Below are 13202 nucleotides of genomic sequence, written 5' to 3'. Positions count from 1 at the left end.
TCCCAAAGTGATAATGCCACTGACCTTCATTATGCTAAGTACTCACATACGGTTTTGCTCGATAGTTTTACTCCAAATCGAGTAATAATTATTACCAGCTTGATGGAATTGAATGTATCGATTCAGAGTAAAACTATCGAGCAATGCTGAATGTTTGACGAAAGTCCGAGCCGCGGGTTTTGCCTGACGTTATTGCTCAATCAAGCAAACCGTATGTGAGTACTTAGCATTATACAAGTGCGCTGGACTTATGATACCCAACTACTTTTTGTGCCTATTTGAAGCGGAATCAGCGCCCCCAATGCAGGGGAAGATAACTAAATTTGACGTAACCACAGTTGTCACCACTAATATATTGGTTCTAAGTACCCTCACTACTGCTATCAGCGCCATATTGGCGCTTTCAAACGTAATTTTTACGTTCGATTTAGTTCTCTTCCCCGATTGATTTGAATTCTTCTGATTCCGCTTCAAATAGGCACAAAAAATAGCTGTCATTTCATAAGTCCAGCGTACTTGTTTAATGGAGGTCAGTGGATAATGCGCATATAAATTTTTTGTCATTGTTCGGCAACGATCGTTTTTTCCGAGCGTCGGAAGCATAAAGTTAATATACCTAGCGGAATAGAGCAACAATCTCAAGCTGTCAAACGAAACTAAAATTGATTTACGTCTGTGTGTAACGATAAGTGCCGACTGGACGTCACACGATTGAAAAAAATTGGTTCTGCTGTCATGTAAAACACGTCTCTTTTTACCACGGGAGCCATGTCATACTTTTTTTTTTATGAAATAAGGGGGCAAACGGGTCACCTGATGGAAAGCAACTTCCGTCGCCCATGGACACTCGCAGCTTCAGAAGAGCTGCAGGTGCGTTGCCGGCCTTTTAAGAGGGAATAGGGTAATAGGGGAGGGTAGGGATGGGAAGGGAAGGGAATAAGGGAGGGTAGGGAAGGGAATAGGGTAGGGGATTGGGCCTCCGGTAAACTCACTCACTCGGCGAAACACAGCGCAAGCGCTGTTTCACGCCGGTTTTCTGTGAGAACGTGGTATTTTTCCGGTCGAGCCGGCCCATTCGTGCCGAAGCATGGCTCTCCCACGTATCAAACGCGCGTTTTTAACGTGTGGCGTATGACACGGGAGCCGTGTCATTTGAAAAAGCGATTGTATCTCCCTCAAATTACACTTTAGAAGGTTCTGCTCCGAACAAAACCATCTAAATTTTCTACGTAAAACAAGCTTATAGGCTTCCTCTCTGAATGTTCTGTGAATTGAAAAAAGTAGGTGCTGTCTCCTTTGTTAGCCCACCGTACATTATCCAAAATTTCTGATCACTAAAATTCAGACCCCCGCCGGAACGTACTCTGTTCATACATTTTGTTGTGGACCCCGCACACTACCAAAATTCTAACGTCAAAATGTATGAGCGTCCGACTTTTTCTGATAATAAATTCGGATAATGTGCGGCCGGGCTTTTTAATAGTAAACTTTTAAGAAAATAAAGAAGTAATATTGGGAGTCTTCATGGTTCCCATCATCAGATCACCACTTTTGTGAACATGGTACCAACTCGGAACCGGATCAATGGAACAAATACCCTATACAACAAAAGAAAAATTTTGAAAATCCGTTCACAAACAGCGGAGTAATCGTTGAACACACATAAAAAAATATCCACAGCCAAACGTATAACCTCCTCTTTTTGGAAGTCGGATAAAAAATATTAACTACGAACTTATCTACGAACGTATAATTTACTTTGGAAACCCAGATCTATTTAATATAGGTATGTACTCATTTTTCTAACTTTGAAACCTACAAAAGGTTTGCAATATCTGAATAAAAAAATCGCTTACCTGCCATTTTCAGGTTTACACTTAGTAAAACTACTCGAAATCAACTTAAAACAACGTAGCCTTCTGTCAACAACAATAGTTTGGGTTCAATTAATTAAATTAAGTTAATACAAGCGTAAAAACCAAAAAAAAACATAAAGCTTTTTGTACGTGGCGGATGACACGGTAGCCGTGTCATCTACTCCTATGGCGTATGACACGGCTCACGTGTCACGGGAAAATTGTATGCCGCCACGACTGAAAGTCTTCAAAAAGGTGCGCCGCATTGAATCGATTAATTTAGGAGTACTGTAAATAAAATATTATTCCAAAAGGTGGCATCCTAACAGCATTTGAAGCTAAATATATTATATTGGACGTTCAATTATTCATCATATGGTTTGACTATATTTCTGTTGTCACGTTGCTAGATATTTAGGATAAGATTATTCATATACTATTTAGACATTCACTCATAAGACTATCGAAAAGATTTATAAGTAATTTGTAACTAAATAAAGTTCTATGTCACATAAAAATGTATATTTATTATTTTAAATTACAATAAACTGTTTAATAATATTATTATTTACATTTTATTCCTGTCTTACGCTTACACAAAAAAGTATATCGAATGTTTATACACAAAATTCGATTGAGATTCTTTACAGTCAGAAATTCGATCCACATATTTTGATATATTCACATATCTTAGATTGTTTTATATACCGACGCCACGAGCAGCCAACAAGCTGCTCCAGATCTACTGTTTCAAATATCGAACAGCAATGCGTAAATCTTCCATCTCACTTTCACGCAAACTGACTTTTTGGTGGCGTAAGAGCCAGGCCACAACACTGCGTTGTAACAACGCATCGCATTTATGTGCGATGTTGTTTTTGCGATACGACGCCGCAACGCAGTGTTGTGGCCTGGCCCTAACGCACTTGAATTGTGCAAGAGCGAGATGCGACAACATACTTCATACTCAGATGCGACAACAGAATCAATACTCAGATGCGACAACAGAATCAATACTCAGATCTGAAGACCAGACCGAGTCCACGCGATGCGGCGCTGCATTTTAATGGCGATTCAAAATTGAACCTCATTTATTACCCAAAAAGCCTGTTGAGATTAAACCTTCTTGTGTACCAAATAAGTGTTATAGTTAAATTGAATAGCATTCTTCGTGTGAGACCCTCACACAATGTTTTGTATACTAAGCATACTCCTTAATACTAAACCTAATACTGCTAGTGCTGCGGGTAGTGTCCCCACCCGGGCATGCTCATGCCGAGGGTGTACGGAGTGTTCATGAGTATCCGGGGCCTCTTGGGGTCCTCGTGCAGGTGCTGCGGCTGCATCTGATGCATGTGCTGGTGGTTGACGACGGGAGTAGGCTCCACCACCTTATCCTTCCTAGCTCTCTTCTTCTGGGTGTTCTCTGGAGCGACCCTCCGCTCGTTCCATAGTCGGTCGATCAGCTGCGCCCTCGATCGGACACCGCTCGGATCTTCGACCTGCTTCTTGGATATCGGCGCGTTCGCCACCTTCTGCTTCATAGCTTCGAGCCTCTCCTCGGTGGGAGTCATTGGGACTTCGGGAATGCCGTTCTTGTTGCATATGTTGTGAAGGATGCAGCAGGCTACACTCATCTGAGCGACGGTCGACGGGTCAAACTGCTTATTGCAGGTGGCCTGCAGACATTTCCACCGCGACTTCAGCTGTTTGATCGTGTTCAACACCACGTCGTGCGCCTGCGACACCATGGTGGTGTAATACTTTTCTGGCGACATTGGAGATTTTTTCGTTATTTTTGGAACTGGAGTCATTATGTATGGCTTCTGAGAGTAATGTGGACCCCCTGAAACAAACAGAATTAAATAAGTTAGGTAAGGTTAACACGAGAAAAATATAAAATATTATATAATATTTTATATACTTTTGTAGTGCTTAGCATATTTGAACCAGTCCAGTTCATTGTGTCAAAATATCACACATTAATTTTGTCAATTTTCAATATTTCTCAACACTTAAGCTGTCTACACACCAAAGTTAAATAGTGGTAGCGATAGTTATTATTAATACATATTATACATATTAGTAGTTTGTTACACTGGAAGTAACTAGTACTTAAGAAACAGGCTAGGCCTAGTTTAAGTACTAGAACATCAAATTATTGTATATGTTATTTTTAAGTGTCTTTTCTAAATAAATTCTAATTCTAAAGCCGCCGGGCCCGCCGGCGCCGGACAAGGCCGGGGCAACAAACCAGCGGCGGCGGCCTACGCCCGTTGCGAATTGCACATTCAGAAGCCGTCGGGTTCGTGCCGCCGGGCTTTGGTGGGTAGACAGCTTTAGATTGAAATGACTTTCAATAGAAACAGAGTAAAGAAATATTTAGTAATTCTTCTTACCAATGAGCCAGCACAGGTCTCGAGCATTGTTAAGGCTCTCCAGATCAATCTTGACGGCGTGAGTGTTGAGGATGGCGTCGTGGGAGTGTGAGCCGCCGGGATTCGCGTTCACACTTATTATGTTTGAGTCACTATCACAGATCTGTAAAAAGAGGTTTTGACATTATTGTTTTGGATCCTAGACTATATTATGTCTAAACTCTAAGCAGGCACAACGCGCCGACTAGCTCTAACTCCGTTGCGCCGAAATTCGTTTCGTGCGGGGGAACCGTACATTTTCCCGCGGTAAAAAGTATCCTGTGTCATTTCCTGGGACTCAAACTACATAATATCTTCTACCCAGCAAAATCACTTTAGCGGTTTAGGCGTGAACAGGTGACACTGACACCCTGTCGCATTTATAATATTAGTATGAACTGTAAATTACTCTGAAATAGAATAGGGAAAATGCGATATTTTTATTTTTATTTTAAAGTACTCCATGTAGAATAGACCACAAGTATATTAAAAAAATTAAAACACTGGAATTTACTGCAAAAAATGCGGTTTAAAATAATTGTCAATTTAAATGTTGGCACCATAACGGATCTACTTCTTCTTCTTCTTTTGGCGTAAGCCTCCCCATTTAGGAGTTGCCAGCGTCAGAGTTAAGGCGAAAGATGTGAACAGTTATAACTAAACGTAAACTGCCGTGCCCAGTGCATGGGCAATCAGTTTACGTTTAGTTATGAGTGATGACTTCATGCGACCATGCAAATACAAGATATAATAATGAAACAGAAAAAACCCACAACAAGCAAAATTAAAGCAAAATATTGTTTCTTAGCCTTTAAATATAAGTACACAGAGTAAATAAACATAATTACAATATAAATATAAATGAAGAGAATTCACATTACAACTAGAGCCTAATGTGATTATGAAAACGGATCTATAGTCTGTATAGGGCCCGAAGACGATCAAACGGTTTGACTCAAACACGTAAATTTTGGTTTGACTCAAACCGATTTGATCGTTTACAAAGCTAGTTTGACCGGTTTGTCAAACATTTACGTGTTTGAAGCTTGTTTGATGAAATTTCATATTTTCGTTGTGTTTGACACGGCGTTTGATCGTGTTCCGACGCGTTTGATCAAATCCGCTTAGTTTAGTGCTGAATTATGAAAAAGAAAAAGAAGAAGCTGTAGTTTCTAGCACTTTCTGCATAGATGTTCGTGGGTAAAACGATATTATCTTAGTCGATAGGCCGTATCTATGATAATTTGGACCAAAGTCGTTTTCTTTTTCTTTTTCTCTTCTGACGCAGGACATTAACGTTATAAACATAAGATAAGGAAATCGCGATCCCCGTTCTAGAATCTAGAGTCTAGACTCTAAAGCATCTTCTGCATCACAAGACGTGTAGTCGACAGGCGACAGCGCGTATTGAATGAAACTGCGCAGTGTCGTTTGACAAACCATTCAAACCGGCATCAAATGGTTGCATCACAAACACGTAAGGTTTGAATCAAACCGTTTGATCGTCTCGGAAGCTCTTAAAATGTCACTACTGTAAATTATACTGACAATGGCCCCACCTGATCATATAGGTCAGTTAACTAAAGCTGGCACGTTCACAGTACTCACACTTATGCAATTTCACTATACAGTATGTTTAAAAATAAATTATTTTGTAGGTAGATTAGAGTCCCGAAGACTGGCCGCGCGCCGGTCACACGTGAGTCGTGACTGACTTGTAACATCACGCTGTATTTATAAACAGTAGCAAAAGAAAAGATAGACCGCGCGCGAGAGAGAGACGGGAAGACTTTTCATGATGCGTTATGCTGTACGACGTCACGCCGCGCGTTTATTCACAGACACTACACAAGCGCAATGTGTAAATGTGTTGATAGTGCCAGCTTTTGTTAACTGACCTGTACCTCTCAAAAAGTTGTCATGTCAAGTAAAAAACACTCAAAATCAATGAGTTTCTAAAATTAGTAACATAGAATATCATTGCTCAAAATGGTATCATTTTGATCATTTTTAACGCTAAATGGAATGCGGGAATAGCACGTGTGACGTCACTGAATGCTGATTGGTGTTTTGAAATCAATTCTGTTTCAAATTACTTTTAATTAATAATTTTTGTAAAAAAAACAATATTAATAAAATATTAACCTTGAAGTGGCCCTTTTATATTTTTTTTACATTTTAATAGCAAAATTTTCATAAATATTTGCATGTTACCTATTTAATTTATTTAATACATGGTGCTGTCATTGCTTTTAAATTGGAGAGCCATAACAGACAATGACAGCACGGCTGAATTAGATTGGAGGGTACTTATGTACTGAATTTGTCATACTCACAATCTGCACTTTCTTGGAGTGGTAAGATTTGTTGAAATGATTTTTCTGGTCCTGGTCAGGCTTGGCGATGGGCACATGCATACAGTCTATACACCCCACTACGTTGGGTACACCATACTTCATGTAGAACCTAAAATTAACCAACAAACACTTGTTTTTATGCTTAATTCGTGAAGCCCTAAGCGGCCGCATCTGGCCGCGCTAGCAATAGTTAAGCTATTGTGTCTCGTTATTCCACGATCGATGGGTTAATGGTGTTCTCTTTATATGTATATAGCCATATTTATAGACTATACTATATGTCGCAGCCAACTGCTTTAAATAGCCATTCAATCAAACAGCTAGCTTTTTAATTGAATATTTAAGTCGCTCAAAACATTCAACACTACAGCAGATTCAAAAGCCGCCATTTGATTGAATTAGTTCAGAGCTCACCACCGCCGCGCTAGGTGTGTTTTGTTTACAGTATGGCGTCAACTAACCGGTGTTTTGTGGTTGTATTAAGATATTTTTCGTAAATATATGTTACAAGTATTATTAAAGTGACAGAAATTATGTGAGCACATATGAGCGAATCAAAATTTAAACAAATAATCGAGGAGAAATTACGGAATTATGAAATGCATCACCAAGATAATTTATTGCAATTGTGTTCAAAATGAGTTACAATACAATTAATCTGCTTGTTATCTTTGAATTGAATTAATTGAATTAATTTTAGTCTGAATGTAAAAAATAAACAACCAATTAATGTGCCATGTATTTGTTTCACCATAAATTTAATAATAATGAATAGCAATATAGCTGCCAATAGTTGTTAACATTTAAATGAAAATGAATTGAAACAGAGTAAACATTTCACACAGTATTACATACCTAGTTTTAATAATGTCCCTTTCATTCTTCAAGTGTGGGAAGTGTATGTACTTCTTCACAATACTGACATCATTCAGAGCCTCCGTGACTTTTGCTACCGATGTGGAAACAAAGTATTGTGTTATGCTAGGGTCAGCCTTTTTGCCCAGTGGCTTCAGATACTTTCCGGTGGCGTAAAATGATAATGCTGCCATTACCTGAACATAATTTTTATAGAAGTAATAGGAGAAAATAAAATTTTGCACCTGGCTTTAGTTTTCACAATGATTACCTGTAATAACTTACAAGGTACCCATTTTAAAAATTATATTATGTGAATCAAATTTTTACCTTGCTTTCGATAGTACCGTCGATAAGCTTCGTAGAATCCGGCATTACCGGTGTCAATTCCTCGACAAGGTTTCGCGCCAGATCTTTTGAAAGTCGGTAAGTTTGCATAAACATTGAATCTGTCAAATCGAACGGATCCAAGTCCTCCTTGGGTTTTGGCAGCCTTTTCTCAGGACTTTTTGCCTTTTCCAAACTGCGGGTCGTATCTTCTTTTTGTGTTTGCGCGGAATCCCATTTGAGAAGTTCGAAAAACTCTGGCTCCTCGTCGACTACAGATATATACCCTTCTTCAGGCGGTTTTTCAGCCATTTTCACATACAAATTCAATGTTTAATTTAATATTTTAGATAAATTTATAAATAAAACAAGTGCAGCTTGGTTTGGGCGTCACAACTTGACATTTGAGTTTTGACAGAAAATGTCATGTGTCAAACTAAAAGAAAATGTTGCCAGATAAAAAAAAACCTTTTTTTTTTTCATTTTAAACTAAGGCTATCAACTTGTATAAAGAAAAAGAACTAACAACAAGGAGCATTTTTATAAAAAAAATGGCCCTGGTTTGGTTTTGCTCTATTGTGGTATCTATAAACCTTTTGTAGGCGAGTCCAACTTGCACTTGGCCGATTTTTATTATTCGTAGAATTCATTTGAGTTCAATCACTGATCTCTAAGCCCAGGCGCGCACCAGCGGCCAGGTTGCGGTGGCCATGGAAAGTGTGGTGTGGCCGCTAGTGCGCGCCCGGGCTAAGTTCAATGCATGCTAATTTGACACTTTTGATTTTGCAGTGTCGCAATCCTCGTAAACAACATTCCATTGCCTTCTTTAGAACAATATTTTTTAAGAAGGGGGCACGAGCAAACGCGTCACCTGATGGAAAGCAACTATCGTCACCCATGGACACTCGCAAAATCAGAAGAGCTACAAGTGCGATTTCGGGCTTTAAGAGGGAATACGCTCTTTCTTGAAGGTTTGCAGGTGTATAGGTCCGTAGATACTGCTGGTGACAGTTCGTTCCAGAGTTTTACAGTGCGCGGCAGAAAGTTAGGCGAAAAACGCACGGTGGAAGACTGCCACTCATCAAGGTGATGAGGATAGTATATTTTTCGCGTGGGGCGATGGCGAAAAGTTGTAGGAGGTATGATTCCGATGCAGAGTGAAGCTACATCTTGGCGTAATTCCAAGGGGTCCAAACTCCAAGCTGTTTGAAACACTATGGCAGTCAACAATTCGAGCGGCCCTTCGTTGGATACGATCCAGAGAAAGCAGTTGGTATATTGGCGCCCATACCTAGAGACACAGAATATACACACACTGGCAAAATTAGCGGAACATAGGTAAAAAGGGCCAAAACTTGAACTCAAGTGGGTCGGGCTGTCTGAAAGCCTTTTTTATAGCTTCTAAGCTCATTCAAGAAATAAAATATTGAACAAAACTGGCAAGTTGACAGGTTTTTATAGCAATTATGCCCTAATAAGTGTTTTTCGATTATTGACGTTGTAAGTGTTCCTGATAAGAATGGCGTTTTAGCGGGGTGCAAGGTGTGCTCAGCTCATTTGATTGTTTGGTTTTTGGAAGAACACATTGCTTAGATACAAAACTAGTGATTTCCCAGCATCTGCGACAACTAGAGTTGTAACCACGATAGAGAAAGGTCACACCTACCGTTCGGTCAGTCAGGCCTTACGTGTGTCGGCTTCCGTGGTTCATCGTAACTTTCAACGCTTCAGAGAGACTGTATCTTACGTTCGGAGACGAGAATAAGGCAGATATATCACCCGACAATGGTTCAGGATGACCATTTTGTAAGGAAACAAAACTTAAGAAATCGACCTCAAACTGCTATGCAGACACGAAACCTGTCGGAACAGGTCCAAGATGAACGTGTAAGTGATTGTACAGTAAGAAGAAGATTCAGAGAAGTTAAATTAAACTCAAAAGTGCCAGCAAGGGCACCAAAACTTGAGACAGGACACCGAAGAGCCAGGCTAAGATTTGCGCGTGAACATCAAAATTAGACAAGCGAGTGAAATCTTGTGCTGTACAGTGATGGGAGCAAATTCTGTGTACATTGTATTGACAGGCGATAAAGAATGTGGATAAATCATAAGGAAAGCTACAGGCCATCAAACTTACCGGAAACAGTGGCCTATGATGCAGGCTTCGTAATGGTTTGGAGTTGCATATGATTTGGAGCCCGCATGGAGCTGATGATTATAGATGATGGTACTTTGACAGTACAGGGCTATAGCACCGGCATCCTGGAACTGCATGGTGTGCCTTTTACACAGTTTTAGGTAGTAATTTCAATTTTATGTGCGTCCATAGAGTAAGAAAATCGGGCATTATTACCTAAACGATGCTGGCGTAGCCCAGGTGGAGAGGCCAGCGTGGTCTACGGATATGGATCCGATTGAAAACGTGTGGCACATCAATGGGTGAACGGTACGAGTTAAAACTCCAGCTCCAAAATGTGTCCAGGAGCTCGAGTTAACGCTAGTGGAGGAGTAGGAGAATATCCCACAGGAAATGATTGACAATTAAAATGCAAGCATGGAATGGCGTATCCAGGCCCTCTTGAGATCCATAGAAGGCATTACACGCTTTTAACATGGCATTTCTTTAATAAAAATGGAGAATTTATCTTAAAAACTTACTACTGAAATTTCAAAGATTTTCTTAATTTTTTTATTTTTGCTGATTTTTTTCTATTTTTAACGTTTTTATGCCCTAAATTTATATAAAATTTCTTTTTAATAATTAATTAGTAAATAAATAAATAAATATATAAAAATCAGTGAACAATTTAAAAAAAATTGAAAATTTTGTTATGTTCCTCTAATTTTGCCGGTGTGTTTATTAATATATATTCTGTGTCTCTAGGTATTAAAGTACTCTGTGATCTATGCAAAATACAAATTTAATATTTAATTTCTTCTTCTTCTTCTATTTTTTTCTTATAATGGCAGTTGGCACTTCGGCTATAACCATAGCCAGTGTCGAGTTTATTATTATGGCGGGAAAACAATATTCTTTATTACAATTTTTTCTATATTACCGTCAGGTCAGTCAGGTCTAAAGTCTAGTCAAAGTCTAAGTATAAAGTCAATACAGTCAAGAAGTCAAGTCGGTCGATTCAGTAAAGTGGTAGACGCTTTACTGAAACTTTCGATGGAGTTTTGGAGGGAACACAAAAGAGCACATTTCTGGTTATTACTTACATCACTTTCCCACACTTTTGCACGATAACGAATATCTAATGGTTAATATCCTACCAATATTACACATTAAAAACCCAGATAACACAATTTTAGGAAATAATATAAAAATTAAAAACACAACATCACTCTTTCACATTCTGCGCAAAACTCCTTTTCTTCTTTTATTTACGGCAAATAATCGCTTTTTGCGACATTCGGCCAGTGTCCACTGTCAAGTATTGAAATAAAATAAAAAATATCGGAACGAAAAAAGATAATATCGTTTTCGGCATCTGCCCCGGGCATCCGGGAGTCGGGACAGGGTGAGCAGACAGGATACGGATACAGTCGAAATTTAAATTAAGAACATAAACTACCTTCGTATTGCACTAGTACTATGTAGGGTTGCCATCACCCAAAGTCCCTTCGCCGGTCAGGCACGACAAAATGTGAAATGTGGTTATTTCCCCGGACACCTCTTAAACAGTATTTACGATAACGTCTTGCCAATTTTTACTTTTCCAACAAGAATTTGTGAAAATCTGACTAGGTAACTCAAGCCCGTGCTAGCCGTGTGTAATGTGTATGCTTAGCGAGTTTTTATCTTTCGTTAATTACTGCCTGGTTAAAAAGTTGGATTTCTCTTAGCAAAAGTGTCCGGATTTCCACCGGACACTTACATAAAACTCGGCCGTACGCCCTTCAAACTAGGACAAATCCGGACGGATGGCAACCCTAGTACTATGGAATACATGGCAATATGTACATAGTTTATGTTCTTTAATTTTATTCTTAAGCAGTGAGCATAAAGTTAATATACCTAGCGGAATAGAGCAACAATCTCGAGCTGTCAAACGAAACCAAAATTGGTTTTCATCTGTGTGAAAAATGTGTGTACGTATCACTGACCTCTATAATACACTGGACAGGCCATAGCCCATATGCCGTACAAAATGACAGCTATTTCTTATGCCGATTTGAAGTAGGGTTGTTGAGGAAGTGATTATGAGGAAGAGGAGGAGGAAGAGGAATTTTCACGCGCAAATTTAGAGGATGCGGATGAGGAAGAGGATATTTTTTGAGGAAGAGGATGCGGATGAGGAAGCGGATGAGGAAGAGGATGAAAGGAAATTATAAATACTAGCGGACCTAACCCAAAAGTCTTTGTCCTGTCTGTACATAACTAGGTACATAGGTACATTACTCAAAAATTCATTAAAAGGGCACTTTCCAGTGGACCAAACTATGAATCTAAACCATTCTCAAAACACACACAATAAAGAATCATCAAAATCGGTCCAGCAATTAAGGAGGAGTTCAGTAACTAGTCTAAGAAAGAAGTTTCAAAATCGTCGATCAGACTGAATAATTCGTGTAGTTTTGAAAGTTGGTACAGTTGTTCCTAAAGGTGTCCAGATAAATATACTAAAAGTCCCCGAGGGTGGGACAAGAGCCGGCGGTAAGGGGAGGGGGGAAAGGTCTCCTTTTCAAAGTTTTTGCTTGTGACTCGAAAATTATTTAAAATATCTCTTTAGTGACTTCTACATTAATTATCTACATTAAATTTACTACAGCTTACGTTCAAACATTTTTACTGTACGATCATTACTTTAGGAAATACAGAGTATTAAAAGGGTACGCTCGCACTGTTTTTCCATTCAAACGTATTCCCCAATTTACCCCCTGGACAATGCGTTTAGACGAATGATTTTTATACAATACTATGATCTGTTAAAGCTACGTTAGATTTTTTCTAAATTTACTAATAAATAAAAATAATATGACCCTTAAAAATTGCAAAAATATGAATGCCCCGTACCCCGTCAATCGACCGACCATAAAATAAATTTAAAAGATGTTTACGATAAAATGAAAACGTAGTGGTATAGACTCATTCTTCCTGAAGATATTTAAAAAGAATAAATTTAGATAGGAGCAACTTTGAAGGAGGAATCACGGGAATACGTTACCTCGATTAACTGTACCTAGATACAGATATAGTGAATCGGCGAAACGTAGTCCCATTCCTCCTTCAAAATAGAGTCTCTAATTTTATTTATTTTTTATTATTTTCAGGAAGAGCCTTCCCCCACCGCCGGCTCTTGACCCACCCTTGGAGACTTAGTATATTCATCTGGACACCATTAGGAACGACTGTACCAACTTTCAAAACTACACGAATTAGTCGG

General features: G+C 39.0%; 1 protein-coding gene across 1 annotated transcript; it reads right to left on the bottom strand.

The window, feature by feature from the left end:
- Positions 1–2869: 2869 nt before the first annotated feature.
- Positions 2870–8220, bottom strand: LOC121734297 (putative nuclease HARBI1). The gene is made up of 5 exons (XM_042124823.1): positions 7816–8220; positions 7486–7682; positions 6610–6739; positions 4256–4397; positions 2870–3702 (listed from the first exon to the last, which is right to left on the bottom strand). Exons 1-5 carry the CDS (start codon positions 8122–8124, stop codon positions 3092–3094), a joined length of 1389 nt encoding a protein of 462 aa, XP_041980757.1. The 5' UTR covers positions 8125–8220; the 3' UTR covers positions 2870–3091.
- Between the last annotated feature and the right edge of the window lie 4982 nt (positions 8221–13202).

Source organism: Aricia agestis, chromosome 15 (assembly GCF_905147365.1).
Source record: "Aricia agestis chromosome 15, ilAriAges1.1, whole genome shotgun sequence".
In the NCBI taxonomy this organism is placed as follows: Eukaryota; Metazoa; Arthropoda; class Insecta; order Lepidoptera; family Lycaenidae; genus Aricia; species Aricia agestis.
This window is presented reverse-complemented; position numbering and strand designations above follow the sequence as displayed.

Coding starts and splice junctions, on each gene's coding strand:
- LOC121734297 (XM_042124823.1), bottom strand. CDS start 8,124: ATGGCTGAAAAACCGCCTGAAGAAGGGTATATATCTGTAGTCGACGAG. Junction 7,683..7,815: donor ACGGTACTATCGAAAGCAAG/GTAAAAATTTGA, acceptor AATTATGTTCAG/GTAATGGCAGCATTATCATT. Junction 6,740..7,485: donor AGGGACATTATTAAAACTAG/GTATGTAATACT, acceptor GGTTAATTTTAG/GTTCTACATGAAGTATGGTG.